The following is a 26127-nucleotide window of genomic DNA, read 5'->3' on the forward strand; positions in this document are numbered from 1 at the left end:
TGGACATACAGGATATTCATGATGATCAGTTACCTAGTGTTCAAGGAGTTTGATGACAGTGACCTAATGTCCTAGGCTGATAGGACCACACTCCCACTGACGGCTCTCCAGGATGAGGGTGGTCATTTTTAAAATACCTGCCCTTGAGCTTGGAACTTGTGCGTGTGTGGGAGGGAGGAGGCCACGATCGTTTGCCCTCCCCCGGGGGCGTCACCCAGCGGCGTGCGGGCGGCGGCAGCCCCCACGTGGCAGGTCTGGACTGAGCAAGGCGCGGCGGGGCTCCGGGCCTTCCCGCCAGTCAGCCTGCGCCGGCGCCTGGGTCCTCCACCGCCAGGGGGCGGGCGCGGCTTCCCGGCGGCGGGGCCCATTGGTCGCGGAAGGGCGGCGTGGGCGGGAGGAGGCCCGGGGGCGAGCTGGCTTCCTCCGGGCCGCTGGAGACGTGAGGGGCGGCCGGCCCAGCCCGGGAGGAAGCGCGACGCGAGCTGGAGGCGGTGCCCGGCGGGACTGACAACCGAGAGGCCGGAGGCGGCGCGCGGCGGGAGCGGCCCAGCCGGTGAGAGGCGGCAGGAGCCGGAGCGGCGGCCGAGGAGCGAGCGTTGGCTGGGCGGCCGGGAGCGGATCCGCGGCGGTAACGGGTCCGAACTGCCACCGCGCCCAGCATCCCCGGCCCGGCCGCTGCGCTGTGCTGCGCGAGGGCGGGGCAGAGCCCGGGTCGCGGCTAGCAGGGCGGGAGCGCAGGCTTCGAGCTCCGGGGCGGTGGACCTGAGTGTTGGGGTTGCATTCCGTGGAGGGCCGTCCTGACTTGCAAAGTTTTGGTGTCCTTAAGCTGGAGGTGCTTTTTATTTTTACAGATTGTTTCTAGCCCATTGGCCTCCGACGTCATCAAAGAACGTGGTACTCATTTTCATTATTTATTTTGCTATGATACCCGCTACTGTGTACTAGGACGATTTAATGACGCCTTGTTGCGGATTTCAGATTGTTGTTTCCATCGCCCTCAATTTAGTTGAAAAAACCTTGTTTCTTTTTATTTAGCTATGTGCGGATAGAGTAACTATTTTAAATTGCTTATTGCGTGCCAGGCTCTGTTGCCAAGTGCTTTCACGTGTACATTTATTTACTTGTCGCAGTTCACTGAATTTTATCTGATATTCCCAGTTTTACAGATGAGAATATGAGTACTTAAAGAAGTAAAGGTTGGTGACTGCAGCAGATCCCCCTTTGGAACTGTGAACACCTTGCAGGACTAGTGTACTGTCCTGTTAGATTTTTTGCAGAATTGTGCTGTCCTGTTAGATTTTTTTTTTTTTTTTTTTTTTTTTTAATGCAGGACTAGTGCTATCCTGTTAGGTTTTCCAAGTTTTTGAAAACACTACTGTTATAATAAGGTGCCTCAAGGAATGCAAATATCTCATTTAACTTAGTAAAAATTAGTAAGTTCCCGAATGCCATTCAGCAAGCAATAAAGGGGTTCTCTATCTGGACTGGTGGTTGATTTCAGAAACCAGCATAAGTGCTCCTATAAGGTAGACCAAAATCACACATATGGTTACAGTTACCATGTTTCATTTATTTATTCATCCCTTGATGGATCTTGGTGATTTGTGTATGTGTGTACTAGAGACAAAGTTACAGATACATCTCAAACTGTGAGTCCGTTCCTGTTGGTTTTCATAATCTCTTATTTAAAAGGTTTAAGATATTATGGTAATAAGTGTTCTACCTAATGAAACCACTCATTACCTGCAGTTGGTGATCATTAAGTGAGTTTTGAAGTGCATTGGTCAACAGAAGTGAATTTTTAATTATTTCTCTTGATACGTTTTTTAAGAAAATGTTACAGTTGAAACTTTCTGATACTCTTTGCAAGTGGCTGCTAACTGGTATTTATTTATTTATTTAGTTGTGTGTGTGATATTGCGATAGAAATAGTGTATAGATGCTGTGTTTTATCCATGCTCTTCAGGCAGTGGAACCATTTCTTTTTCTTTTTTCTTTTTTTTTTTTTTTGGAACCGTTTCTTTGAGAGAAGTCTGACGGACACACTGTTTCTACTTTGGTGCATTTTGGTTCTATAGACAGCTTAAAGACAGGATAGTGGAGTGGATTCTTAAACACAGAAGAGCAAACTGTGACTTCTCTTTTGGTGTAAAGTAACACAGTTACTGGCAATGAAGATAGCAGTTACACTAGGTGAAAATTTGTGCCTTTCTCTAATCTTTCTTGTTTTTAGTAGTCTGAAATGGATACTTGATTATCTTATTTATATTCTTCTTAATAAGTAAAATACATGAAGGTAGGTTTTTTAAAAAAATCATTCTTTAATATCTCTGTCCTTCAGTCTCCCCCGAGGCTGCAGAATTAGGGTGTTTACATTATACTTTAAACAGCTGTAGAATTCTTGAAGAAGCAAACAGTATTGTGTAGAATACTGTCTTATTGCATTTTGATGTTTGTTCTCTGAGTTCCAGAAATTTAATCACATTTCTTTAACTGGATTATAGCCTTTTGAGCAAAATCCTCCTTTGATTAAAAACTACAACATATTTGAGTAATTTAAAATCTAGTAACCTGTTTCAGCCTTTGCTGAGTGGAGTTCTTTTTCTTTTCTCGCCACATTTCTCCAGATTTAGTCATTGCCTCCCTCCCCCTCTTCCGCCCCCACGGAGGCCTGTCTGGAAACCTGCTAATTTCTACTCCTTGTTCAGAAAAAATTGAAAATTCTTGTCATTTTTTTTCCCTAAATCTGCTTTATTTACCCTGTGCCCTTTCTGTGCTTATGGAATGGTATACTGTAGCTCTGAAGTTCTTAGAGCAGAGCATGAATGAGAATCACCAGGGGAACTTGTTGCTTCAGAGAACTTGATATGATCTTGCATTGAATTTATTCCCATAGGTTGTAAGGCACACCATTTTACATACTACTAGGAAACAAAAAGTGTGATTATAAATCTCACTGCAAGTTTAGTCATGTTAATGGGGAGAGCAGTGTACCTCTTAAAATCAGTAATAAAGGGTTTTAGGTGTCAGGAACTAAGGGGCGCCTTACTATGTTAAAGTTTTACTATGAGGCAAGATGAGATAAAAGAATTATAACAGCTTTCTTCAGATATTTTGCCACGTGAAGTGTCTATAAAAACATTTATATATAAAGTGACCTTACTTGTGAATGGTTTGTAATGAAGGTTATACTGGTGACTGTTAATAAATGCATCTTAGGTATATCTTGAGGGATCTTGTACTTTGGTTTTACCACGTTGGATTTTACTCCTTTTCCTTTCCAATCATTTCTACATTCTGTTCCAAAGCCTCAGAGTCCCCTGAAATATTTACTTAACCCTAACCCTAATGTCACTTTGACATCAGGTGCAGCATGACGGTTTGATTTGGTCTTTTCTGTCTTTCTATTTTGGTTAGAGTCTGCGGCCAATATTGCCAGTGAGCTGAATATACACATACCCACCAGTACACCAGCTGTGTACTGAGCCATCATGAGTAGTTTTAGGATATGGTTAACATCAAGCCTACATCAGAGTAGACCAGAACTCTGGGGGCCAACTCAAAAAGAAAAGCTGTGGTATCCTGTTGGATGCTAAAAGAATATAAGTTAGGACAGTTCTATTTCCAGTAATGAGAATTCAGTGAAAAGCCAAACCACCTGCTATGGTGTACCCTTTAGTGGTGGAGAAACTTGCTTAGCTGTGTTAGATTTGGCAAGGAGGGACAGAACACAAGTCCAGTTTGGTTGTAATCTCTTAACATGTGTTTGGAAAACAAAGTGAAATGCTTGTTGATCAGCTGGAATATTTCCCAAATCAGATATCTCACATTTCTGATGAGGAATGAATAACTCTAGATTTCTATAGCTGATTTACCTGGACTGGAGGAGTATTGCAAAATTTTGACATTGAGGTCACTCGTGTTGAGAGTTCTGCTCTCAGAAAGTAGATGTGTGGTCTGTCAGGCTTGACTATTTCACTCTCCTCTAAGACTTGGGACAAAGTCAGTCTAGACCAGACATTTCCAAATGACTGAACTAACTCGTTTTTAGTGTTCTGGTACTATTAAGTATTTTATGAAGTTAATAATTAGATTTTAAACACCACATTCTATTAGATGTGCAATATAATGATAGCAGCTCAGATAGCATACTGAGTTTTTAAATGTTAATAATCCTTCAAATGAACGTAATCTTTTCACCCTTCTCCATTTGTCATTTTAAAAGTTTGTTCAGCCTGGCAAAGATGTATGTATGGTGGCCTTTGGATGAGATGGAATGTTTGGTAGTGGTCTCTTATTTACTACAGAAATAACTTGTAAAGGAAAGTCTTTTAATAGCTAAGTATTTGGAACTTTAAAAGTTGGTCAAGCATCAGATACAGAGTTCTCTTTGCTTTTTTATGCCTGTCATATGCAGGTACGTAAAAGATACAACAGTGTTAACTTCCCACTAAAATCATAGTTAATGAAACGTGGATTAATTTGGTATGATTGGTTTTTATTGATTTATTTTTGTCTCCTGAGATTTGGAAGCATTAGTATCTAGGTTCATTCCTGCCTTCACTCTAGATGGACAGTTTCATCTATAGAAAAGAAAGCATGTTTTTGAAGGTTGTTGTTTCCTCTAGAAAACATGCTGCTTTCCATGAAGAGTAGTCAATTAGGAAAATGTATGGTAGAGCACAGACTTTAGAATTGTCTGATCAGGCCTAGCTCTGTAGTAGTATTGTTAGGAGAAGCAGTGGAAACTCTATGGAAGTTGTGTATCCTAAAATAACCCCAGCAGAAAATGTAGGACTATTCTGGGACCATCACAAAGTTCTAAATTCTTCCATTTTAGATTTTTTTGATTAAAAACATTTTTCTCTTTCATTCTTGTCTCACAAGTTGGCAAATTGTAACTCATAGACCTATGTGATCCACAAGCCAAGATTGATTTTTCACATTTTTTAAGTGGGGAGAAAAAATAAAAAGTAGAAAAATTAACAGTATATTAAAATTATAGGAAATTCAAATTTCATTGTCTAAATATAGCTGAATTTGAACATGGGTGGATTGTTCATTTTCACATGTTTGATGGTTGCTTTTCAGCTATCGGTGTAAAGTTGGGGCAGTATAATGGTCCTCTAACAGAAGTTTCCCAGTACTCATCCTGTTTTACACAGATACACAGTTATTTATTACGTGTGTTTTTAATGTTATACTCTTTAGTTATGAATATGAGAAAATACCATAGTGGTTTTCATAGTTGTAGTAGTATTCTTTTCATTTCAGGATTGTCTCTTTTTCCTGTGTATTTTAAATACACAGCTTAATATATTATTTCCTGATCTTGTGCTTTATTAGTCTGGGTTCTCTAGAGAAACAAAGCCAAGAGGCAATATCTAGACCAGATAATAATGGATAATATGTTGCCATGTAAATAATAGCTGTGTATAGATACATAGATTATAAATACAGATGGTGCCACATACACCTATTGGTATATAGATAACAGATATGTATTTTTCATCTATAAATGTGAAGATTATATGTAAGCAGATAGGAAATATAGGAATAGCAATAAATTCTATGTTCTATAGATAGATATCTTCTATGATAAACTACATATTCTTGTACATATGTAATTTGTTGTAAGCAGTTGTTCCATATAGGTTGGAGGCTGAGAAGTATTGGTTCTGCATTTGGCAAGCCGGCAGCCCAACAGAGCCAGTAGTATGGTTCTAGTCTGTATCCTGATATATTCTCCCAGTTTAAAGACACAGTGAATTCTCCCTCTGTTAGAGAGGAGTTTTTCTGTACTCTTATGCACTATCAGCCTAAAAGAGCTTCAAAGGACGTGGGGTTACTCCTTACTAGAAAACTACCGTCAGTCCCACAGACACTGGGTAGGTGTCCGCTAACCCATTTCAGTTCTGTTACTTTACCTGGAGTTACTGTCAGATCCGCCCGGTGGAGGGCTCAGTTTCCAAGACCACCCCTCTCACCTTAGGTAAGAACCTTAGTTTTTACCCGTGTTTCTGATGAACTGGCTGTAAATTAAGTGTTCCAACAACTTCTTCCTGGGTTTCAACTAATTTGCTTCAGTGACTCACAGAACTCATAGAAGCACTTATGAGTGACCCGTTTGTGCTATAGGTTATTATAAAGGATGCAGATGAAAAGGTGCCTATGTGCGGTGTGTCAGAAGTGACCCAGAACTTCCGTGGCATCTCTGGATCCTGCCCCCCACCCCCCGAGCTTCCATGTCCAAAACCTGAGAGTTTTCCAGACTCTTCCCTTTGGGAGTTTTATGAAGACTTTGTTGCATAAGCATGCCTGAAGCATGGACAGCCATGTTAAAATGTGCTGGAATGAAAAGAAGACTGAATGCATTAGATTGAAGGGGCACCCAGAGATCTTTTTGGACTGTTGATACAGCAGTTTTACCTTCATGGTTGGCAGTGGAACCCTCTAGAATTAGGAGGGCTTTATGAACTACTGTCAGACAAAGGTTGGTCAGAGAATTTATGTCTGGCTCCAGAACAGAAAAGTGGATGAAGTTTAGGGCTTCTATGATTTGTTATGGGGAAGAAAAATTTAAGGTTTGATATCCTGCTTTGGTCAGGGGAATTACGAGCCAAGAACTGTAGTTGAGAAAGATATTATATATTATGTATGTCATATAAGGACTGTATGTATATGTATGTGTGTGTGTGTGTGTATATATATGTCATAATGTGACACCGAGTAAGAACTCAGCCTTGTTTGTTATTTACGTTACCAGTATATTGGATAAAGCCCACCCCAATAAAGAGAGCCATCTGCTTTACTCAATCCACAGATATCTTTGCAGATTTACTCAGAGTAATGCTTAAATACAGAATCTGCAAAAAAACCAACCAACCAACCAAACAAACAAAAAAAAACCCTTATATACACTGCAGCAGTTTGCTATACTAGTAAATATTGGGAAGCTAATGGTCACCTCTTTGAATACCTCATGTAATTGTAGAGACCAAAGGTAACCTGTATTAAGCTCATGTCTCAATAAGTTTAATGTTAGAATCTTTTCCTGATATGTACTCTTTTTTTTTTTTGTGACTCTGTATATGAGGAGCCAGTGAATTAGACATGTAAAATTAACAATCTCAGAGCCAAAATATACCTTACATCCCACCCATTTGCACTTTGACATATTTTTAATAGTTCTCTGAAAAAGCCACTGATCCATGTGAATATTAGAATCAGAACCTCGTTGGTTTACTTAAAATTGTCAATGCACTGTTAAATTGGATTGAATTGAATGACAGTTTGTCCATATTTGTGGAGTATAACTTGTAATATTTTCTTCTGGCTTAATTAATCAGATTAATTGCTGTTTGTAGATATTAACTATCAATGAATGCGTCTTTTTGCTTCATTTTCTGACATTTTTCTCTTGACGTGTAAAGATTCTAACACATAAGCTTAGTCATTTTGACAAACTTTCGCATCTCTGAAATGACTGATTTGCAGCAGATAACAGCAATTTCCAGAATAATTTGCAAAAGCCTAATTGACTGGCATGACATTTGTTAACAGGTCTCTCACATTAGAGTTTGTCAGTGAGCAGCTGGGGTGAGAAAGAAGTGGATTTGTTTTTGGGCTTCTGTACCCTCCATAGGACCTTAGATATCCCTTGACCTCATCTCTAATGCCTCATAATAGCCACTAGAGCCAGAGGATCACAAGAAATAAGAATGTGTGATTTGCACTATTATATATATGCTTTATTTCGTAGACTGTATTAACTGCTTCTACCTGGCAATGATTTTCATGGCTTATTTTGTAGATATAAAATGGTGTTCTTGTAATTCACCTGATTTAGAATCCACTTCTCAGTGTTAAGTATCACTTGTGCTTTTTGCTGCTGTTCATGAAGTTAATGAATTCTAAGACATTATCTCCTTGTTCATGTGGTAGCCTAATTTTTTTTATTTTTTTACTTGAGTAACAACACTCAGTGGGACCAAACTCTAGTACTGGGACTAAAAAAATTAAAAAAAAAATCTTTAAATAATAAAATATTTAAAGAAATACAACGTGTCACAATGAGATCCTACTTTGGGCCTCCCTCCTTAGACTAGGTCACACACTTAAGTGTTCATCTAGCACAGTGTTTCATTGCACAGGGACATCACGATGCCCTTCTTGGTGTTCACTTTGAGAGCATTAGGCATCTTACATTGAACAACCTACTTTATTTATCTGAACCACTGAAACTTTACTTTTTGTTTGGGCCAATATTTCTACTTTGGAGCATCTATATTTCATAAATGTACTGTTTGAGGGTTTTCCCCCCAAATTTATTTTTAATCTGCCCTATCTTCTAGCCACTAATATTCTGGATTTGCTAATTAGCTATAATATCTATAGCTCTGCTTTTAAATGAATAAGAAGTTTTAAATTCTTCAATTGTTTACTCTTGATTAGAGTTCTAAATTTCTAATTAGGACCTTTCCATCCTTTACGGTTGTGTTCATTTTCTCTGGGCCTATTCTATTCTCATTTCATTGTTGGCAGTTTGATCTGAGATTTTCATCATGTGTTTACTTTCTCTTCACTAGGGTTATCATATATAAACATTGCCTTTGTTTCTAAATGCCTTCCTAGGAACACACATCAGGAATGACTTGGAATTGCTATATTGTAAACATGCTGTGTGATTTGCTCTCCAGTATATACCCACTCTGCCCCACACACATGCTCAAACCACTTCAGTGCCAGCAGCTTACAGACACATAGGTCAGCCAGTGATGTGGGCTAGAATTTGCTCTGGCAGGGGACACCGATTCATGCTTTTCTTTGACTGATTTACACCTTTGGGTCATTAATTAAAGATGCAGGAACATTAAGCCAGTAAATTGAAGATGTGTTATGGGTGAAACTTAATTTAATGAATTTTAATTTAGAGATCTTACTAAATGTTAATTTACTAAGAAATTTTAGTGGAAACAATTATATTCAGTTGTTCTGCTGTGTACATTGCGATCTCAGCATGAGTGAGATCTGGTGAGTTCAGAAGCAGGTTTGTTGGAGGTAAAAGCAGACAGCAAGTATCTGAGGCAGTGCCAGTAGCTGTGAAGGTGCTGTAAGCCCCAGCGGGTGATGAAGCTGAAACAGAACAGCATGTGTCTGGTGCCCAGCAGCTTATCGAATTTTTAAGACATTTTCCTAGGCTGCACTCAGATAAGAGTAAAATTATTTTGGAATATTTATGACAAGATATGTGAGTTGTGAAGGCAAAGTTCAATTTCACTGGAAGCCAAAGAGGATTTACAGTCTGTTGGAATTTTCATTTGAAAAGCCAGGGGCTTTTTTCTGTTTTTGTGTGATGGTTGATGAATACTTCAGTATCTCTTGTAATCCTTTAGTATTTTCCTAGTCTTTAGCTAAGTTGTTTGAAAAGATATATAACATTGACTTTTCCTATCATATGGAAGGTATTTAGGTAACTAACAGAGGAAGGAAATCAATAATGAACAATTCATTTAAGTGTTGATCTTTTTCCCTGCTTTGGAGTAGCTTATGAGGAGGAAAGGAGCCAGCACAAAAAGCATTGATTAGAACACTGTATGTCTTACTTTTCAGTGTCCTGGGTGGAAGAATTGCATTATTTTTTTTTAATAGCTTTCTGTGATTTAGTAGACATCAGCATTGAAATACAAGTATCAAAATGTCTGAACATTGATTCTCATTAATATTCATCAGTCAAATCCTCATCGTGAACTTAATCTTTACAGGAGGTTGATTTGACTACAGAAACTGTCCATTTAAACTTGGATGTGGCTTTATTATGAGATTTTTCCTTTTTTAAAAAAAATTTCACTAGTGTTATCATAGAAGAGAAATGTGCATAGACTTGTAGGGTTTTTTTCATAGCATTTGTTTCTTACGTGGTGAATAATATCTTTATTTGACATGTGATGTTCGGTCAGTAATTGCTGAAACATTTGAAATTGTAATTTTGTGTTTCTATATGTGTTATTTTACAAATATAAACTGAAAAAAAGCCCACTGCTATGCATGCTTATTGCAGTGATACCAATTGTGGTATTGTATCAGAAATGAAATAGCATCACGTACTGATGTAGGCTGACTATCCTAAACTCTTGCCCCATTTCTATAAGTTTTGGGTTTTTTTTTTTTTTTTTTTTTTTTTTTTTTGGTACTGGGGATCGAACTCATACTTTGGACTTGCCAGGCAGGTGCTTTGCCGGGTGAGCTATCTCCCCAGCCCCTTCTAATTTTTTCCCTGACTCCATGATCAGCTTATCCTCCTTGAAACTTACCTGCAAATTGGAAGTTTGGAGCTGGTCAGAATTTCCTTGAAGATGCATTATCACCAAGACTAATAAGATACTGTCTTCCATTCACTTGCTCAATGGCAACTTTTCTCATTAGCTCATTCTGTGAGAGAGCTGAGGAAGCAGTAGTGTAAGGTACAGACTCTCAGAGATGCTATGACATTTGCTTAATTACTACTTCAGTTATACATTCCAAATCAGACTCAATTGAAAGGAGAATATTCAATCTAGAATTAATGGTGTTTGCTTTTTCTTTTGATTTTAGGAGCTTATTTAATGACAAGTGCCATAGACTGAAAAATCGAACATGAGGGTAGCAGGTAAGCTGTTTAATCCAGTGGAAAGAAGTTTGACTTTTGGGGAAACTGTTTGTTTATAATGTCCAAAGTAGAGAGTAAATGGTGTTTGTTTATATTGAATACTGAGCTAAAATAAATTAAGTGAAATAAATCAGATGCACCAGCTTACATATCACATGAGAAACCTAAGTTGTAAATAAAGAGCAAAATAAGAGGTAATAGGAAGTAGGGAAATAGATCTCTCTCAGTTGAGAAGGAGATAAATAAATGGAGGAGGAAAGGACAGGGGATGAAAAAGAAATTAAGATTTGTTGTGTACATGTAGCAGTCATACCCAAGAAATGTAATCATGTACTGCAAACATGTAACAAGTAAAATGGCACTCTTTAGTCTTAATTTTTTTAGGTAGTCAGCCAATCACAAATTCTTTGTTAAGTTTTGGTGATAGACCTTTGAAATTGTGAATATTTTAAGTTCTGGTTTTAATGTTTATTTCTTATGTATTAAGCTTGTTTGCCTAATATTGCATATAAAATGCCCATATGGAGAGTGGTTTCAGTAGCACAGGGAAGCTGATTTTTGTTTTTTCAAAGATATAGCCTCTTGAGGCTATATCTAAAGTTTAAAAGTTTAAATCTCTCCCATGTATTAAATTAAAACTAATGCATATATTCAATAAAATGTATTTTTGCTCAGTGTTTGCTCAAATTCAGTGTGTGACGATGTGTTAAAGACATTGATCTGTTCCTGCAGCAGTATATTTTAAAAAAATTACTAGATGTTCATAGTTTTAAGCAGCTATCTTTGAGATATAAAAAGACTGGCCTGTGAATACCTGGCTGATCTCTTCTTATGTATAGAAATTAACTGCCCCCCCCACTTCTCCAGTGAAGACCTAAACAAATGCATGTTTTATAAAGAAATATCTACTGAATATGTGCCCAACATGGAAGGCAGTGTACAATTTCTCAAAATCTAGATAATTGATCTTAATTATTGTCTCACCAGAAAGCTAAGTATTTTCCTGAAAAAAAATGTCAAAAATGCCTAATGTCGCAGGAGGTGAACAAACACATCTTCATACTTTGGTCATAATTGTATAGAATCAGGCACAGTTGATCAGGCATCATGATTATTAAACAGATGTAATTGAAGGTTATTAAACAAATGTAATTAAAGGTTGTTACTAAGCCTTTTGTGAAAATTTTGAAAACCGGATCTCTTTGCCATGAAGTTACAAAACATCTTTTTAAAAGTAATTGTATAGTTGTTGAAGAAAAGTCTCCTCAGAAACCACAAGCTTGTTTGTAGTTTAAAAATGCATGCAATATCTTTTTTTGAGTAATCTTTGCATATAGCAGGATTATTTAATATTATATCTCTCTAGATGATTTTAAAGTACATTGTTTAAGCATGGTGACTTAAAAAGCAGGTTTCTATTTGACCCTAATCTACTTCATTTTAGTTTAAATTGATTTTGTCTTCTAGTCCATTTCTCTGATTCTGACAACTAATGACCAGGTTAATTGAAGAATTATTATTCACTAAGTGCTTATATTCCTCATACAGATCTTGAGGGAACTGCCTTAGTGAACAAACAGTAAAGATTAGCTGTTAGTTTATTGATTTTAACCAATTAATCTCTTCTGTTTAAAATATCTTGTTGCTTTGAAGTATCCACATAGCCATTAGTCTTCAGCTGAAGTTTATGCTTTTTGGTTTGTGAAAAACAGGAGCACCTACCTGCCTTTCATGGCTAGAAGGAAAAGGGAATTTCACGAAAGGTTCTGAATGAGAGTGCTGTGGTGTGGCGACAGTGCCTTCTAAATCCTTCTAAATCCGATTGAGTGATGGTTCTGAATTAGGCCAGCTCTGCAGATGTTCTACCAGAACTAATTTCAAAGACATTGCTAGTTTTTCCTCTACCTGTAGCTTTTCTTTTCCTTAGATCTTTTGTTTCTTCCTGATTCCTCTGATGGTCCAGTATAAGTGAATAGGTCTTGATGTAAGTGCTGCATCTTACTAGCTCTAGGAAAATGATGTAAAATTTTAGTCTCATTTTCTGTATTTGTAAGAGAAAGTAATATTTGAAAAGCTGTGTAAAATGACCTTATGCCACTAGAAAGCATTTAGTTGTATAGTAGGCACTCCATAAATGGTATCTATACTACTTTGATCATTTTCTCATTGCTAGGACACAAGCACCTCTACACCTTAAAGGAGGAGAGGTTTGTTTAGGTTCATGTTTTCAGTCCATGGTCATCTGACTCCAAAGTAGAAATGGTAAAAGGCTTAGAAATGGAGGATCCCACAGAAGAAAGGTGCTGCTGTCCTATTGGCTGGAAAGCAGAGGTAGAAGAGAGGAGCCAGTAGGAGAAACGCACCCTTCCAGGTCCTCCCCTGAGTGATCCGCCTCTAACCAGGCTCCACCTCTACCTGCATTTTCAGCGGCTGAACTCATTTGTTAGTGAGTAAATCCAATCACCATTCAAAAGCCCCAGCCCTGAGCACAGGAGAATTTGGGGGACATTGTGGATCTAAACCATAACATGTATTATATATAAAATATAGTTATATATTTTTGTAACTTTTTAATTTATGTCAGGCTTAGTTTGTATAAAATTTAGAACTTTCTTTTATAAAACTGATTTTTTTAAAAGTCATTTTAATATCAGTGTTCATCAATAAAAGTTTCACATTTCTGATTTATGGACAGACGGAAAAGTTAACTGTGGTTACATACATAATTGTAGAAAATAAGATGGTCGTACTAGCATGCAAATATAAAGACTAAGGTAGAACTGGGATGAATTGTGCTTAAACTTCCTTGTTGCGAAATTGCTATATTGTTAGAATATATATATATATATATTTTTTTGTCTTTTTTCTTTTTATCGGTACTGGGTAGAATATTTTTTTAAGGCTGATATTATCTTTTAGAGCAGTTCTGGGTTCACAGCAAAACTGAAAGCAGAGAAATTTCACTTTTTTACCATTTATTTCCTGCTTGCTGCCTGCATAGCCATTAATAGAGCGTTTCTAAATAGCAATGAGTAGGTTTTGAGGCGCTGCTGCTTCTCCGCGTCCTTGCCTCACTGAGAGAGCATCAGCAGTTCATTCCCATCCCTCTTGAAGGATGCAGTCAGTTCTTTTTGGGTTTATGAAATCAGAGTGAGATCATTTGGCTTTAGAATGGACTGTTATTCAAACCACTTGGTTTTGTTAGGATTCCTAGATTTTGGTCTTTGTGCTGCCACTAATTTATCTGTAACCCTGGGCTATTATCGCACTTGCTAGGCTTTCTCCCCTCCCCCCCTTTAAGAAATGAGATGACTTGGTCTTTTCCACCTCTTTTACTTCTTTTTTCTTTTTACAGTACCACTGAACTACATCCCCAGCCCTGTACCTCCTACATCAATATAAATTGAGAAGGGAAGGAAAATTTTATAAACATACGTTGATGTTGTTCTTGAATAAACTAATGACAGCTCTGAGATCATAAGTTTAAGAAGATTTTTTTTTTTTTTTGGCTAATATTTTTCTATTTCTTTTCTTGTCTTGTACTTTGACCTTTGTTTTACTAGATCTGGTAAACCTTGGAGAAAAAGCAAAAGAGATAATTCATGTTAAGCAGTAATGTCAGGGATGACTATTTGTAAGGCATAAGCAAACATAAAACGTTATGAAAGATGAGTCATCTGCTTCATGTAACCTTGTTATAAAATACAAGATAGATGCCAAATTATGTCCTCCAGGAGTAGAAAGCCTGTCTTAACCTAAGTATTAAGTGTAACTTGGTTGTCATGCCATGAGTAATGTTAGCTGTGATGCAGCTAGAGGAGACACATTGCTAACCCTGTTACATTTCCCTGGAGAACTTTTTGCTTAGTGGATACTTTGGCCTTGCCAGGTCCAGAAAGTCCAATGTTCTTGTAGCATTTCCGTGTAGCATTGCTCCTTATATTTGGAAAAGACTAGGAGTTGCATAATCTAACAAAATCAGTCATGACATGTTTATGTAGTGAGCTAGCAACTGATGACAGGTAAGGTTTTTTGTTTTGTTTTGTTTTTGCATTTAAAAATAGAAAATGTTTAAATAGTCTTAAAGAAATTTAAAATACATAACAAAGGTTCTGTGGGCTCGTGGACTCATCCTGAATTATTGTCTTTTTTCTAGGAGCTGCAAAATTGGTGGTAGCTGTGGCAGTATTTTTACTGACATTTTATGTTATTTCTCAAGTATTTGAAATAAAAATGGATGCAAGTTTAGGGAATCTGTTTGGTGAGTTTCACTTTTTTACCTTTTAAACATTATTTTTAATGTGTTGTCTAAATTTTTATCAGCTCTACACATAGAGTCACTGCTATTTACTCTGTTTAGAAAAATGTGATTTGTTAGAATATTCTAAACTACGTAAAAGTCAGAATATGGTATTAAAGTAACAAATCTTCTATTCAACACTTTGAACACTTTCAAAAAGATTTATACCTATTGAGAGGCATTGATCATGGCTTTTAAAAGCACATTCTAGGAAATATAACACCTTTAAATTTAAATTGTTGACTACTGGAAAACTTGGACCTAAATCTAGCCCTCAATTACCAAGTGATTAGGAATCACAATAGTGTATTTTAAATATTGTTCATTGAAATTTATCTTGCTTTTGGCCCTTATTTTTTGTGATTTTTTTTTTTTTTTTGGTATCCATGTATTATTTCTATATTGTGAATGTACCGTTACTAGGCAGTTTAACTCAGTTTTTAACAAAATCTTTAAGTTAATGAAATAGAACCAATTTAATGCTACTTTAGAGAATTGTATATTTAAGTACTTAATGTGTATTTCTAATCTATAAATAATACCATTATGAGAATAAAGAATAGAATTTAATGTTTATGTATTAAAGTGGCAAGTACTTAATATTTAACTAAACTTCTCTGTAAAATTAAGTCTCTCTTTTGGAGAGACTGTAGGCCTTCATTATTTGAATTTAGGGACATTACTGATACTTTTCAGAGATCCTCGTATTTAGTCAATTTTGGCTACAGTGTTAAGACATTAAAAAATAAGCATGGAAAATGAGATTGTAAAACCTACAGTATGTTGGCCTAGGAGGCGGAATTGAATGAAAGGCTTTGAGATCTCCAGATTAGTGAATTTTGCTTTGTGTGAATTAATGCTTGGAAGGGATCTGTGAGATTTACTTTACCTTCTGTCATCCAAACTCACAACTTTATACCAGTGCTTCTCAAAAAAGTCTCTAGAATATCTTGGCTAATGCAGATTCTGATTTACTGGTTGGGATGTGGCCTGTGTGTCTGCATTTTGATCATGCTTCCTGGTGGTGCTGAGGTTCCTATGCATGGAACACGTTCTGAGTAGCAGGGCTAAAAATGATTTTGATGAGTAACATTTCAGGTGGATTTCTTACCAATACTGCTTAGAGTACATCTTTCTGTAATATATTCTGCCTCTTGTACTGTTAAGTAACTTCTGTCCCTGATCTTGCTTCTGCCTGCTAGAACTCTCTTCTCCATCATGATCTCTCAGATAGTTAAACTGTTCATGGTTTTTCAGACCCCCTTACACATTTCCTTCCTTTCAAGTAATGGAATCCTCCACCTTTGCTCGTCTTGATATATTGATCATTTTCTTCCTGAACTTGGCTGTTTTTAAGCACTCATTTTAAAATAAGATATCTCATTGTTCACCCTGATTGATGTGTTTTGAAATTTTTTTTTCCTCTACCTCCTTTTTTTTTTTTTTTTTTTTTTCTTTTTATCCTTGAAATGAAATGGATTTGGGGGGAAAAAATAAAATGAGATATACAAGATCCAGCTTACAGTCATTAGTGCAAAGAATAGTACAACTTCTCTTTACTTGTTCTGGGCTGTGGGATGTTTATTACTATCAGATAGCCAGCTTGGTAGCCTTTGAGAGTACAGCTGGTTGCAGTGTAGAAATAGCTTTTTCCTTTTTAAAGTAACAGACTTTCACTTACCTATTCAGCATGAGTGAAAATTGTGTGTGACAAATCAATGAAAAGAGATTGAACAGATAAGAAAAGGAGGATCCTTGGGAGAAGGGAGCCAACAGAATCTTCGGGACAAATAGAAAAATTATTTGGAGAAGGGCCCACTGTTTTTAGAGAAGAGCAAAGAGGTTGGGTGAAGCCATGGTGTGGCACAGTGATTGTACACTGCTGGTTCCCCCCAGTAATCTGCGTCTGTTTCTAGCTGTAGGCCCTGTCTCCTCCCCCGTCCAGATCTTCATCTGTAGTCCATGTTGTTCTTTTAAACACTGTGGTAACATCCCTGTGTCTTCTCCTTGTCTTTGCTGAATGCACATCTCACCACTCCCAGGTCATTCTTGAAAACTCATGAATCTTAATACTTCCAGGTCCTGGAGAATAAAATACAAAGTCCGTGGTCAATATGACACTCAAACTAGGTGTCACATTTGCTGTGCCACAGAGCTTGACCTGTCCTTTGGTACATGGGCCTTTGCTCATGCTGACTCCATACCTTGCACACCTTTCTCATCTCCGTGTCACTTCTTAATCCATTTCATTTTTCAAAAACACTGTATCAGTGCTCCCTCTTTGTACATTTGTTTGTGCCTCCTCCTTTTCCTCAATTTATTGCTCCTTTTTCTGAACTGTTGTTTCTAATTGCATTGTACAACCTATATCATTTTAGCATTCCTTTTATTCCGCTTTACCTCATAGAACCTTCCTTTTTCTGTCTTGTGTGTTTGTATCTTCCCACCTGAGGGAGGGCAGTAACATCTTGGTGCTTTACCCTGCATTAGCACTGGGCTCTGTAGGCAGAAATACTGATTGAATTTAACTGAATGGAAGTAATTGGGGATTCAGATTTTTATGTGGGAATGAAGAAAAATGAGAGTCAGATCAGAACAAATGCTCAATACTTTAACTATGATAGTTGTTTCTCTTGATTTTCATTTAAATTTTTCCTAATGTTAAGTACCAGCAAAGTTTTATAGTATGCATCTTAGCTATTTAATTTAGGCATCCTTAGAGCAAATATATGTTTTGATGTTAGAAGTGAAGTAGTACATTACATCTACAAAACCTTGTTAGATTCCAGACTAATTTGTAGGATTTATTCTCGTTTCAGACTATTATTAAAATGAATTATGTGTTATCTTCTGCAATTTATTTAGCACCTCACTTGATTTGTCAAAGGGCAAAAAGTTTAACCCAGTGTTGAGCTGGTTCATGTGATCAGTATTTCAGGTGCCCACTAGTTCTCTGATGAGTTTTCTGTTTCTTTCCACTTGTTATTAGAGCTTACGTAGTACTCAATAGTTTCTATACATCATTGTAGTACGTACTATTTTAGAAAATTAAAACAATTTTTATTGAAGTTAGTTGAAATTACAAGGTAGATGATGTTTTGTTTTTTGGTATTTTTAAACAATATTTTGGTCTGAGGATGGAGTTCAGTGCTACAGCATCTGCCTAGAGAGTATGGGGCCCTGACTTTGAGCTCCTGAACCAAAAAACAAACAAAATACAGACCTATCAAGAAGTAATGCAGAAGTAATTAAAACTCAAGGTTTTAATAAAAATGTTTTGAGAATTATAAAATTTTATACATTTGTAAGAAATACTGAGACCCAGGCATGATACATGCATGCATGTAGGCCCACCACTCAGGAGGCTGCAGCAGCTGGAGAATTGTGAGTTTGTGGCCATTCTGGGCCATGTAACAAGTTCAAGGCTAGCCTGGACCACATAGCAATCCTGTCTCCAGAACAGAAGAAAACGAAAGAAAACATAGTCAGAGATCCTGTGTAACTTTTACTCAGTTTCTCCTATTAGTAAAATCCTGAAAACTATAAGCTACTGTCCCAACCAGGATATGGGTATGGATACTATTCCCCAGACTTGTTTATGATTGTGATTTAATGTAGTGTTAGTTTTCAACTTGTAAACTTAGCTAGTAAATGTATGAAACACAGTCCAAATTAGTTTTGCATACCTTGTTGCAGTAAATACTTAATGTTCTATGGAGTTATTTTATCCTGTGAAATTTAAATTCTTGGTAAGTAGTATGCACATAAATAATATCCTCTTGAGACATTATTAAAAACAAAAGTAAAGAGTAGTTCTGACTCATTAGTCTTACTGACAAATAAGTCATTGATATAGCTAAGTCAGAAAGATTTATTATTATTCCTTAAGGAGAAAAGTTGTATATCGCAAAAGAAACTGAGGACTAAAGCTACCAGAGTTTGAACAATAACTATTGCATAAGAGGAGGGAATGGTGCATGTGTTATACATGTATTCCACTCTTGGATTACATCTTTTTATGGTGGAAAGTCATTCACTTGTTTGGTTCTAGCTGCTGAAATTCTCAGAATGATAGGTGTAGTTGAAGAAGACTTTTGTTTTTGATGAGTACAGGGTAATAGTGAACTTTGATCTGTAAAGAAGTCCTTTCATGGGAGTTTCTTTCCCATCAACCGTCCTGGCCCCCTCCCCACTGTTCTTCCACAAAATAAATGGAAGTGATGTTGTTTACTTAAAAGTCTTGTGATTAATAAACTGATTTCCCAAAATTATATCTCAGTAAAGTTATGTTTCTTTTTTTTTCCTTCAAATTGGATGGCATACCTTCTTTGCATACCTTGCATTTTATAAGCAAGCTAGTGTGACCATTTTAGAAATTCCTCTCTGATTTTTTTCTGTCTCCTTTTCTTTAGCCTCTCCAGGTTGCTAAGCCTCCTTGGCCTCTGGCCATTATTTGGTAATTGATGGTGTCATCTGTTTCTTAATTTCAGGTTATATTTCAATCCCAGTTACTCTTTACAGCAGACCTCTATGTTATTTCACTTGTATCTTCTTCAGAAGTGTCTAAAATTAGCAAGTCCAACAGAATTTATCATCTATCCCACTCGCGTATCCTTACTCTAACAAACATCTTCAGCGCCAAGAAGATATGAATGCTTTTGTTCAGTGGTTCATATGAATGAAAACCAAGATGCTTTTAAGCCAGATGCCTTTCTGGTATCCAGATTCCTTCCTTCCAGTACCCCTACATCTATCTGGTCCATTCTAAAGTCCTATCAATATTGTTTCCTTGGTTTCTCTGAGTCTACTTTTTCAAACCCATAATCACTACCTTTCGTACTTTCTTTCCCCCAAAGTATCCCTTTTTACCTGGTTTACTTCGGCATCTTTGACAGTTCACTTTCTCTACTCTTGAACACTTTGCAGTCAAAAGTGTTTGTTCGAAATACTTTTTGTCTTGCTTCCTACTCTGGCAGGACTAGCAGTATTTCATGTGTGTGATCAGAAGACCTCAGACATTTCCATTTTCAGAGTTGGTCCAAGTGGTGCATGAGAGATGATTTTAGAATCTAGCTCTGCAGCCTGGAACAGATCAAGTCATTAAATTATTTTGGCCTCAGTTTTCTTTACCAAGAAAAAAATTTGGTCCAAGTCTGTAGCACATACAAAAGTGCTTGACAGGAGACTACTACCATATGTGAATGAGCTGTATAACTGAACCAAGTTCTGATCCCATTATCTTCCCAGTACCTCAGCTACCATAGGTGAGGTAGACCAGAGTTCCTGATCCTAACACTGCTGCTTTCTAGAAATTGTAACGCCTAAGCCAGGTAATACTTGTGTTCAGGACATGATGAGGTTGAGAATTCCTAGTCCTTATGCTTCCTAGGCTTTAGTTTTCTAATTTACAAAAGTAAGATCATTGGATTAGATCTCTATAATTGTTTCCTCTTTTATAATGCAATCACAGAAAATAACATAATAGAGAAAATTGATAGAATGGACCCAAGTAATATAATCTCAACAATTAACTTTACAAACTTCCTTTTTTTTTTACTCAAGTCTCTGTCTTTATGCATACATATGCTTAACATTATGGTATGGATAAAGTTTGTTTTCTACTTTATTCCATATATTAAACTTTTTCTGCAGCATTTATTATACTACCCTTATGGTTTATTAAAGTCCTAAAGTTGCATAATATTCTAGTGAGTGCTCTATTGAGTGAATAAAGTTTCACTTGATCATTTTCCTCTTTTTAACATTTAGATGCTGTCTTTCAGATTTTTTGTTTTTTTAAAAAATCAGTCAAATTTAGCCGTGGGGGGGTGGTATACCAACTTTAGTGACACTAATGTTAATAAGTTCTGATAACCCACTGCCATCGGACCAGCCTGTCTTTCAGTTTTAACTTTTGTTTTGCAGTTTGAATGTTGGACTAACAGGAAATTCACACTTAACAAAAATAGTACAGAAGTAAAAAGAAGTGACTACTTATAGTCAGACAGCTGGCTAACATTTATCACACTGCATACTTATTAGTCAAATCAGGAAATGAGTGTCGACAATACTTTAATGTTCTGAGTTATAACTTTCCTGGCTGGGATCAGGTTGGTGCTTAGAGAGACACTAAGTATAATCATGATAGATGGCCTGGTTGAGCTCTGTTACATTCATGTTAAGGTTCAACCTTGTGACTTCCTTGAACCTTATATAAAAGTAATGACTTTTTAAAAAATTATTATATATAATACATTTCTATTTTGGAGAAACTAAAGCTACCCACTCCTTGCCATCTCTTTCTTTCTGTCCCTTGGTTTTCATTTTTTAAAATAATTTTTCTTTTTTAGTTTTTAAATTTTTATTAGTACGTGTTTGCACTACACAGTGTTTACTTTCCTGGTGTAAAGTTGTTTGTGCATAGTAAGTCCTAATTCTTTTTTTCCCATATCAACAAGAATTTATGTTGAAGCTCCTCTAAAATGCCATCAGAACTGTGCTGAACATCTATTAACTTTTTTATGATTCTTTTGTTCTGGTATGAGTGTTTCTCAACATTGAGGTTAGATCTTTATTTTTGTTTTTATGTTGAAGTAATTACATTAGCATGCAAAAAAACCACCAGTCAAAAACTGGCACAGAAAATACAAAAAACAGAGGTTAAGACAGTGGAACTGGAAAGACCAGAGAGTTTTCTTTTCACAAAATACGAATTTTTAAAAATGTGTTGTGCTTCTACTTAACGTTGAAATAGCAAGCAGTCTTGTGACAGCACGGTTGAGCCTAGAGTTGTTTCTTAATTTTATTTCATTGATCCACCAGTATGATTTTTTTCTACCAATACCATGCTTTTTTCTTAATCATTGTAGCTTTATGGTATAACTTGAAATGCAGCATTGTGATGTCCCCTTTCTTGTCCTTGTTGTCAAGAATTATCTTTGCTCATCTCCTGATTTTCTAATCTAGCCGACAAGATAGACTTACATATATTCTCTAGAAGTTTATATGCATGTGTGTCCTATACCATATAGCAGCTATAACTTTAATACCATAATTATTTAGCAGGTGTATATGTATAGTCCTTTAAAGTAAGTTTGTACAGTAACTTTCTGATTGAGATTTAAATGTATAATGATTAAAACAACAAAATGTAAGGTAAAAATAAAATTTTCTACCTTATTACTACTACTCAACATAATAGTTATAATGAATTGGATGGAATTATTTTCTCCAAAGTGATACTCATATTGTACTTATTCTGAGTATTCAGACATATTTTTGTAAGTTTGTTAGAAACTCTAAACATGTTTAAAAAATGGCCACTTGCCAATAGGCTTATTCTTAACAAAGGTAACTTTTTTTTTTTCCTTAGCAAGATCAGCATTGGACACAGCTACACGTTGTAAGTAATTCATGTTAATAGTTTACAAATATATGTTCTTCCATAATTTAAGCACATGAGAGTTTATACTTAAGCAATGCTGATAGTTCAGTGGTAGTAGAAACTTATCTTGGAAATTATGCCTTAAACTTATATGCATGGGGATGTAGCTCAGTGGTAGAGCATTTGTGTAGTTTGCTTGATGCCCTGGGTTGAACCTACAGAACCACCAAATTTTACAAAAACAAGTGCTGGTGCAGTTATATGGGTACTATGTGAACAGCCCAGTACCATTGGTATTTATTTATTATGAATATTTACTTCCGTTAGTGGTTTTTTAGGTCCAGTATCAGAAGTCCTGAAAGCGATAGAAGAGTAAAAGGAGAATTTCTAGTTAAAGGTGGCTAGTGGGACATTAGATATTCTAGTTATCCTTGAAGTAATTGGTTTTTATGGATCTGTAAATTGAAAATACAAAATAACAATTTTAAACTTCCTGTATTCTGAAATTTAAAGATAAATTCAAGTGTTCATTAAGAATGTACTGTATTTTTGTGGTTCATTTATACCAGTTACTAACTTTTGACCTAGTAGGATCTAGTTTTGTTACTATGTTCTTTTGTTGTGTTTTGAATTTCTTTGAAACCCTTATGGGGGAAAAGTTCTAGTTTATGTTTTAAAATATGTATATCTTGATGTTTTACATAATGTCTTAGGGTTTGAGACAGAGAACAGATGGTGGAGTCTATTAACATTCTTCAACAATAACAACAAAATTCTATTTGTCTTCCAAAGCTACAAAACCTCCCAGATATAAATGTGGAATCTCAAAAGCTTGTCCTGAGAAGCATTTTGCTTTTAAAATGGCAAGTGGAGCAGCCAATGTGGTGGGACCCAAAATCTGTCTGGAAGACAATGTGTGAGTATGTGTTGATTTTATACTGTAAGGTGCGCTGTTCATTAAATTACAGCCAGCAAAACCTGATAGGCTCAGGGAAACTTCTGAAAATGGACTGGACATGCTTTTACTAAAGGAAAGTGATGTTAATTATCATTATATAGTTTTTCCCCATGAATTTAAAGCTTGTTAAAATTATTTTTTTATTGGTAAGTGACTAAGAATGCACAGTAATTTATCTAGCTTTGTATAGAGTGAGGGATTTCCTCAGAGAATTCTCTAGATTTGCACTGTTCCATTTGGTAGGTATCAGACACATGTGGCTGTTTTGTTTTATTTTGCATACCAGGGAGGAAGTTAGTTCATTTAAATTAATTAAATTAAATGTGAGGTACCCAGCCACCTCACATTTCACATGTTCAGTAGCCACTTGTGGCTCATGGCCACCTGTTTGAACAACCAGGTTAGAATTCTATGATGGCTTAGTCTTGTTGACAGCATGGGTAAGAGTGATATGTACTGTTCCCTGACAAACCAGCATCTCTCATTTATAATACTTGACTGCTGTTTTGAAATGTGAAATAATCCAGTGATAACCACAGGTCTGTTGCTACACAAACTCCTTGCTCCTAAGCTGGTTTCCCATGTTGAGATGCTACACAAAATATGATTTGTGGGCTTTTCAGAATCTTATCTCAGTGTCAACTGCCACCTATGATTTGAATTACTGCTGCTGAGATTACAAACCCCACTTTCAGTGGTTACTTTTAATCAGATTGTCTCAAAAGTTAGATACATGAGCACATTTAAACTTTCTGTGGAATAATAAATTTGACATTTCATTTTGTAAAGACTAAGGTAATGTTAAAGATGTTATAGGAAACTGACCTATACTAGGCAATTTCTCCCAAATCTTTTTGTATTTCTCCTTTTTACTATAGAAGCTCCTACATTTTTTATCCTTGCTTCTTTTGCAGTGAGTTAGCTATGAGAAGGTTGTTCTTTCTCAGGGGATAAATTTTTCTTGAAAAATTAAGGACTTGAGCTAGATGATTATCAAGACCTCTGCTTGCTTCCATTTTATTTTTGTTTGATGCTACTGGTGATCCATTATTAACAAACTGTCTTTGGTATCTCATTATACCAGTCTTGTTTTATCAATATGTAATAAGGCACTTAGGTGTTACAAGTTTTGTTTTTTTTTTTTTTTTTTTTTAAATATTCCTATTCTCTTTGCTTTAGTTGACTAAAGAGACTCTAAGTACTATTCTAAATACAGTAATAGGTAAAGGGTTCTTACCCTGCAGATTTCCTTAGATGTCTACTCTCCCACTTGACATGTAAAAGCTTAATGAAAAGAATGTTTAGTTTTTGTTTTTAACTAGCACATTTCTCTTCAGTGATTATGTAGGTCAAAAAGAAAAGTGTGTAGGTAATAAGCCAGAGAATTTGGTTCTGGTGTGAAGGGCAAGTCGTGCAGAATTTGTACCATATTTCAGTTTAACTGTAAAATTGAGTCTGGCCACTATTCCATCTACATGTTAAGAAACATTGTGCCATTCCCATGAGAAATTAAATAATTGGTGGGATCGTGTCGCTAGGCTTCAGGTCATGAAGCTAGTCTTGATAGCAAGGCTGAATAATTGGCCCAGTGGAGATTCCAAAGGGACCCAGTCATAGTCCAGTGCTTTTTGCAGTATATTCTAATCTTTAAAATATATTTTTAAAGTTGAAAGATTCTGAATTCTGTGAACCTTACTCACTTGTTTACTTATCAAACATATTCCCTCATATAACACAATCTAGTAACAAAGAGAATCGCTTAAAAAGTAAATGCAGATACCTGATTGTAAATTGTGGTCCCAGCTGTACAAGCACCTGGCTGTGATATGTATGGGTGGCAGTCAGAAAGGGGCATCTTGATTTAGAGTGAGGGTCAAAGAATAGATTCTGAGACAGAGATGTGTAGTCAGAGATCAGGGAGAAGGAAGACAGCCAGGTGAAGAATGGACAGAACAGGTATGCCAGAGCACTGTAAGACGGGGAAGCTCTGGAGAGAAGTGAATAGGGCCAGGCCGGTAGGGAGTTGTAGGTGATGCAGGTGAAGGGTTGAAATTGTTTTCATATTCTGGCATGTTATGATTTCATTTATGTTGAAAAAAAATGATCTGTCTGCAGTGTAAAATGATTAATGGAATAGAGAAAACTTTGGGAAGACTGTTCCCAGTTACTCCCAGCTCACATGTGATACTGCCTCCTGATTGGGAACAGAGTAGTACGTTCTCTAAAAGACATAGGTGGATGATAAAATTATGCAAGTGGAAATTTTATGTTTCCTTGCACCTGTTCTGAATACATGCAAGTTACTTTCGAGACTACTAATCTAGACCATTGTGTCCCCATGGGGGTGATTTTGCTTCCCAAGGGTACATTTGTCATTTGTCACAGCTGTGGAGTTGCTGCTCTCCTGGTCAAAGAGGTTTTTGAAGCAGTGTTTACTGTTGTGTTAGCCCCTTCATAAGAATGATAAGCCCATAATCAGCCAAACGTGAGACAGAAGCTGAGAGTTAAGATTTCTGTTAAGATAGAATTTGTGATGTTATAAACATGCGTACTAAAGATATGTTATGATGATTAAGAGGAATTTTAAGTCTTATTAGCTATAACTAGAAAATTCTGGGTATAAACCTTGGGTGTTCAGCAAAACAGGAATGTTAGAGAATCCATAGAACTTACTTATATTCAAGTTAAGGCATAATTTCATCTAAGGCATAATAACTTAAGTTTGTATGAAATTGATATTAGTAATATTTCACCTTTATTATCATTTTAATCCTTGGTACAAAAATAGATTATTTAGAATATTTTTTAAACTAAGAACCAGATGTTGTTTTTAATGG

At 36.3% G+C, this 26127-nt stretch overlaps 1 protein-coding gene across 4 annotated transcripts in view; it reads left to right on the plus strand.

The window, feature by feature from the left end:
* The first annotated feature begins 403 nt into the window (after positions 1 to 403).
* Fam3c (FAM3 metabolism regulating signaling molecule C) overlaps positions 404 to 26127 on the plus strand; it is a 46363-nt gene continuing 20639 nt past the window's right edge. The window contains exons 1-6 of one of the 4 annotated variants that reach the window (XM_003475039.5): positions 617 to 635; positions 852 to 894; positions 10594 to 10648; positions 14805 to 14909; positions 22321 to 22350; positions 23125 to 23248. In XM_003475039.5, the coding sequence (XP_003475087.1) occupies positions 10636 to 10648; positions 14805 to 14909; positions 22321 to 22350; positions 23125 to 23248 (272 nt within the window). In that variant the 5' untranslated portion in view covers positions 617 to 635; positions 852 to 894; positions 10594 to 10635. Of the gene's footprint in view, positions 636 to 728; positions 895 to 10593; positions 10649 to 14804; positions 14910 to 22320; positions 22351 to 23124; positions 23249 to 26127 lie in introns of those variants that run through there. The other 3 variants (XM_063241581.1, XM_013158333.3, XM_063241608.1) reach the window with 3 other exon arrangements.

Source organism: Cavia porcellus, unplaced genomic scaffold, assembly GCF_034190915.1.
Source record: "Cavia porcellus strain 051 isolate PalLab524CR breed Dunkin Hartley unplaced genomic scaffold, mCavPor4.1 scaffold_2, whole genome shotgun sequence".
Taxonomy (NCBI): Eukaryota; Metazoa; Chordata; class Mammalia; order Rodentia; family Caviidae; genus Cavia; species Cavia porcellus.